Consider the following 5,898-nt stretch of genomic DNA (forward strand, 5'->3'; position numbering starts at 1 on the left):
TTCTTAATCTTTGAACTTCAGTCCCCTTAACACTGCTCTGTTTGAAACAATATACCTGTCAAAATGGTTTTCACTGCTCAAAACCACTTGTGAACTCATCGATGTTGATATCTTTTAGCTCTTCTGCTGTTTTTTGTTTCACTTCTTCCATATGGACAAAATGTTTCACTTTAAGAACTTTTTTCAACCAAGGAAACAAAAAAAGTCACTCAAGGTAAGATCAGGTGAATAGGGAGGGAGGGGCATGGGGGTCATGCCGTTTTTGGTCCAAAACTGCTGAACTCTCAGTGCAGTGTGGGTAGGTGCGATGGTAAATCACCCATCATGAATTGGGCAAATACACTGAAAGAATCTCCAGAAAAATTCACTGAACACAGCCTCTCACAACACTAGCTGGTCCACGGATGGGTTCCCAGAACACTTACCTAGCAGGGTAAGCCTGTACTTCAAGGGACCCGCTCTCCAAATGATAATTCTGGTTGTGGGGAGGGTCCCCCTTGTAGATTCCCAAAGGATTGAAAGCAGGGACTCAGATACTGACCCATTAATGTCCATAGCAGCATTATTCACAATAGTCCAAAGGGAGAAACCACCCAAATATCCTTTCACAGATGAATGGATAAAAAATTGTGGTATATGCATACAATGGAATATTGTTTAGCCTTCAAAATGAATGAAATGCTGATAGAAACATGACACTAGGTGAAATAAGCCAGACACAAAAAGGATAAACATCACACAGTGCCACTTATATGAGGTACATAGAAGAGGCAAATTCAGAGAAATAAAGTAGAATAGAGGCTACCAGGGACTGGGGGAGAGGAAATAGAAAAGGAGGTGATATTGTTTAGTGGGTATAGCTGGTCCACGGATGCCAATGGGTTCCAAGAACACTCATCTAACAGGGGAAGCCTGTAATACAAAGGGCCTGCCCTTCAAAAGATAATTATGGTTTTTTGGAGAGGGGTGTGTATATACATATTTTCCATTCCCAGGCTACACACACAAACCCCTACATTTATATTATATCATATTTTATTATATACATATAATTTGATTGGATTATTTTAATGTGTAGTCACTCATGGAACCTGCTGGAATGGAGCTGGGACAGAAATTTGAGTCACATCTATGCTTAGAGATGAGCCTTCCAGGCTGGAAAAAGATTATCCTAAGTTCGTTTTGTTTTCTGATGCCTAAAACAGTTGACCCTTTAAGAGTCCTAGTCTTGTTTAGAACTGCAAATTCCCAGGGAAAAGAACTTTCTCTCTCTCTCTCTCTCTCTCTCTCTCTCTCTCTCTCTCTCTCTCTCTCTCTCGATCTTAGACTCATTGGCTGGAGCTCTGTGAATTAGCCTGACAGAAGACATATTTGCAAGAAAAACAACAAAGAGAGGGTCATTTACACGTAGGCACCTTTGGGGGCACTCAGGGGTGAGTCACTCTAAGGGATGGTTAGAACTTAAACTTACATGGCGTCTGCACAAAATCCAGTATATATTCCTAGAGAAGGGACAAGACAGAGGAAAAGGACCTTGATTTCTAGGGTGGCAAATTGTGAGAAGAAATATGTGGGGGAACGAATGAAATATAAGGGCAGGCCAGACGTGGTGACTCAGATTGTATTCCCAGCTTTGGAAGGCCAAGGTGAATGGATTGCCTGAGCCCACAGGTGCAAGACCAACATGGACAACATGGTGAGACCTCGTCTCTACAGTAAATCAAAAATTAGCCACATGCTTATAGTTCTGGCTACTTGGAAGGCTGAAGCAGAAGGATCACTGGAACCCAGCAGGTCGATGCTGGGGTGGCCATGAGTGTGTCACTGCACTCCAACCTGGGTGACAGAGTATGACTCCAACTCAAAAAAAAGAAAAGAAAAGAAAGAAAGATAAGGGCAGTTAGGAAGGTTTGTTAGGTGGATTCCTCTGGTGCCCTCTCCAAGCTAATATGCATCTGCAGTTGTCTTTGGGGATTGATTTCCACCTTTCGTGGTAGGGAGTTAGAAGGGATACCTTTACCAACTTACGTCCTGATTTCCTTGACATTTTGCTTGACTCTTCTCTAAAAGGGGGTGTAGAAATAAAAATTACAGAGTGGATATGCATCTAAAGACTAATCCCAAGCCAGACACGGTGGCTCACACCTGTAATCCCAGCACTTTGAGAGAATTGCTTGAGCCCAGGCATTCAAGACCAGCCTAGGCAACATAGCGAGACCTCATCTTTACAAAAAATTTTAAAACTAGATGGATGTGGTGGCACATGCCTGCAGTCCCAGCTACTTTGGAGGCTGAGGCAGAAGGATGGTCTGAGCCCAGGAAGTCAAGACTGTGGTGGTCGTGATCGTGACATTCCAGTCTGGGCAACAGAGTGAGACCCCAACTCAAAAAAAAAAGGAGTAATCCCAGACATTCCACACCTTTCCACAGGACAGAGAATCTTTGAGGAAAGGAAGTAAAGAGAGAATCTGCCACACATCATGCTCCACCAAATTCATATTCAACAAGGCTGTCATCTTTGGTGGTGCCTTCATCCTCTTGTTGTATGTCTCCACAGGTGCTGTCTGCTCTCTCCCTGTATCACGGACGCCGATGCATTCTTGGCATCCAGCAAAGATGAGTAATGCGAATCCAAGCTCTGACTCCCCCTCTCCCTTCTCCACTTATACATCTTGTGTTCCTTCCTCGGCTCTCTCTTGCCGTCCCTGCTCCCCTTGTGAAAATGGAGTCATGTTGTACATGTCATCCATCCACAAGGAAGAGCTGCCAAGGTTCAAACAGTGGTTAGTGAACGAGTTTCACCCCAGCTCTGCCCACACCACCTGGGACCAGCTGAGGGCAGCCAACTGGGCAGAAGTAGTTCACTTCTTGATAGAGCATTTCCCTGGACGACGAGCTTGGGACGTGACTTACAGTATCTTCACCAAAATGAACCAGAGAAATCTGTGTTTTTTGGTACAAAAGGAGCTACATGGTGAGTGGTGGTCTGGAATAAAAATAGGGGCAGGCTTGGATATTAGAGCTAGCCACTCCGCCCAACACCCATTTCATTCTTGGCCACATGAACAAGAATGCAAATAGGGTAAGATGGCAGATCTAACCCAGATGGCAAAGACTGTCCTGTTGGGAGGTGTGTTGTGTGTGTGTGTGTGTATACTTTTTTTTTTCCATGTCAAGGTCTCACTCTGTCACCCAGACTGGAGTACAGTAGCATGATCATGGCTTACTGGCCTCAACCTACTAAGCTCAGATGATCCTTCAGTCTCAGAATCCTGAGTACCTGGGACTACAGACTCATGCCACTATGCCTGGCTAATTTTTGTGTTTTTTATTTTTGTAGAGACAAGGTCTGGTTATGTTGCCCAGGCTGGTATTGAACTCTCCGGGGTTCAAGCAGTCCTCTTGCTTTGGCCACCCAGAGTACAGAGATTACAGGCATGAGCACCCTATCTGGCCTGTATTGTCATATATTTTTAAAAACATAACTGAATCCTGCTTATATGAGGTGAGATTTAAATAAAGACACAGAGAAGTAAGAAAAAAACAGTGGAAAAACATATACCATAAAAACAAAGAAAAATAAAGCTGGGGTCACAGTGGTGATGTTAGCAATGTGATTTTTTTTTTAAATCAATATTTTTTATTATGATATTATGGGGTACAATTAAGGGTTAGGTATACAAATATGCTTCATTCAGGCCCCTTTGTTGATAACAGGTGTCTCCCCGTCCTCAGACAAATGTTTACTACCATTAGTCCCATCCCCCTTCCGCCTCCCCATAGCTTCCCATCACTGTCAGTCATTTTATTATGGTAGTGCATTGGATGATCAAGATCCACTATGTGAGTGAGAACATGTGATACTCAGATCTTTGTTTCTGTGAGAGGTCACTCAGTATTATAGACTCCAGTTCCATCCAGGTTGCTGCGAAATTCATGATTTTGTTCTTTTTTATGGCTGTATAGTGTTCTATCGTCTATATGTACCACATTTTTTTAATCCAGTCCTCTTTTGATGGACAGCATGGTTGCTTCCAGGTTCTTTCTATTGTGAACAATGCTGCGATAAACATTCTTGTGCAGGTATCTTTTTTATAGAGTGATTTGGGTTCTTCAGCGTATATTCCCAGTAGGAGGATTGCAGGGTCATATGGGAGGTTGATGTTTAGAGTTTTTAGGAATCGCCACACTGCTTTCCACAGAGGTTGCACTAGTCTACACACCCACCAACAGTATAGAAGTGTTTCCTTTACAGCACACCCTCTCCAACAACTGTTATTTTTTGAGTTATGGATAATTGCCATTCTGACTGGAGTTAGGTGGTATCTCAGTGTGGTTTTGATTTGCATCTCCCAGATGATCAGTGAGGTTGAGCATTTCTTCATGTGTCTGTTGGTTGCTTAAATGTCTTCCTTTGTGAAGTGTCTGTTCATATCTTTTGCCCATTTTATAATGGGGTTGTTTGTTTTTTTTCTTTTCAGCACGTTTGAGTTCCTTGTAGATCCAAGGTGTTAAGCCTTTGTCAGACCTGGAGTTGGCAAATACTTTTTCCCCAGTCTGTAGGCTGTCTCTCTGCTCTCTTGATGGTTTCTTTGGCCTTGTAGAAGCTTGTCAGCTTAATAAGGTCCCACTTGTCTATCTTCTCTCTTATGACCTGTGGGTTTCGGTTTTGTTCAGGAATTGGATGCCAGTTCTGATTTCCATGAGGGTATGTCCTTCATTTTCTAAGGTTCTTATGGTCTGAGGTTTTACATTTAGGTTTCTGATCCATTTGGAGTTAATTTTTGTGTATGGGGATAGATAGGGGTCCTGTTTCAATCTTCTGCATGTGGTCAGCCAGTTTTCCCATCACCATTTACTGAATAGGTTCTCCTCTCCCCAGTGGTAGGTGGTGGAGGTTTTGTCAAAGATAAGTTGATGAAGAAATTGAGATTTTGCTTCTAGAATCTCAATTCTATTCTATTGATCTATATGCCTGTTTCTATACCAGTACCAAACTGTTTTGATGATTGTAGCTTTATAGTAAAGTTTGAAGTCTGGTAATGTGATACCACCTGCTTTGGTTTTTTTTTGCTGAGGATTGTCCAGGCTATTCTTGGTCGTTTGTGTTTCCATATGAATTCCTGTGTTGTTTTTTCTAGGTCTGAGAAGAATGTTGCTGGTAATTCGATAGGTATTGCATTGAATCTGTAGATTGCCTTAGGTAAGATGGACATCTTCACAATGTTGATTCTTCGAATCCATGAGCATGGGATATTTTTCCACTTGTTTGTGTCATCTTTGATTTCTTTGAGCAGAGTTTTGTAGTTTTCATTGTAAAGGTCTTTCACATCTCTGGTTAGGAAGATGCCAAGGTATTTCATTTTTTTTTTTGTGGCTGTTGTGAATGGAATTGTGCTTCTTATTTGGGTTTCTGTTTGTTTATTATTGGTGTAAAGAAATGCGATTGTATTTTGCACATTTATTTTATATCCTGAGACTTTGCCAAAGGCCTTTATTGGTGTAAGGAGGTTTTTGACAGATTCTCTTGGATTTTCAAGGTACACGATCATGTCATCTGCAAAGAGAGATAATTTGACTTCCTCTTTTCCTATTTGTATACCTCTGATTGCTCTAGCCAGGACTTCCAATACTATATTGAACAGGAGGGGTGAGAGTGGGCATCCTTGTCTTATTCCAGTTTTCAGGGGAAATGGTTCCAATTTTTGTCTGTTTAGGAGTATGCTGGCTGTGGGTTTCTCGTAGATGGCTTTTACTACTTTTCCTGTAGGCCTAGATGTTTGAGGATTTTTATCAAGAAGGGGTCTGGATTATATCAAAAGCTTTTTCTGCATCTAATGATATAATCATGTGGGTTTTTTTGACATCTGTTGATGTATTTAATTACATTTATTGTTT

At 41.8% G+C, this 5,898-nt stretch overlaps 1 protein-coding gene across 1 annotated transcript in view; it reads left to right on the plus strand.

Moving 5' to 3' along the window:
- Window positions 1-2,616: 2,616 nt before the first annotated feature.
- Window positions 2,617-5,898, plus strand: part of NLRP8 (NLR family pyrin domain containing 8) — a 39,042-nt gene continuing 35,760 nt past the window's right edge. The window contains exon 1 of the mRNA XM_008066599.1: window positions 2,617-2,974. Within this exon, the coding sequence (XP_008064790.1) occupies window positions 2,617-2,974 (358 nt within the window). The remainder of the gene's footprint in view (window positions 2,975-5,898) is intronic.

Source organism: Carlito syrichta, unplaced genomic scaffold (genome assembly GCF_000164805.1).
Source record: "Carlito syrichta isolate Samal-C Ts95f unplaced genomic scaffold, Tarsius_syrichta-2.0.1 Scaffold309018, whole genome shotgun sequence".
Classification (NCBI taxonomy): domain Eukaryota; kingdom Metazoa; phylum Chordata; class Mammalia; order Primates; family Tarsiidae; genus Carlito; species Carlito syrichta.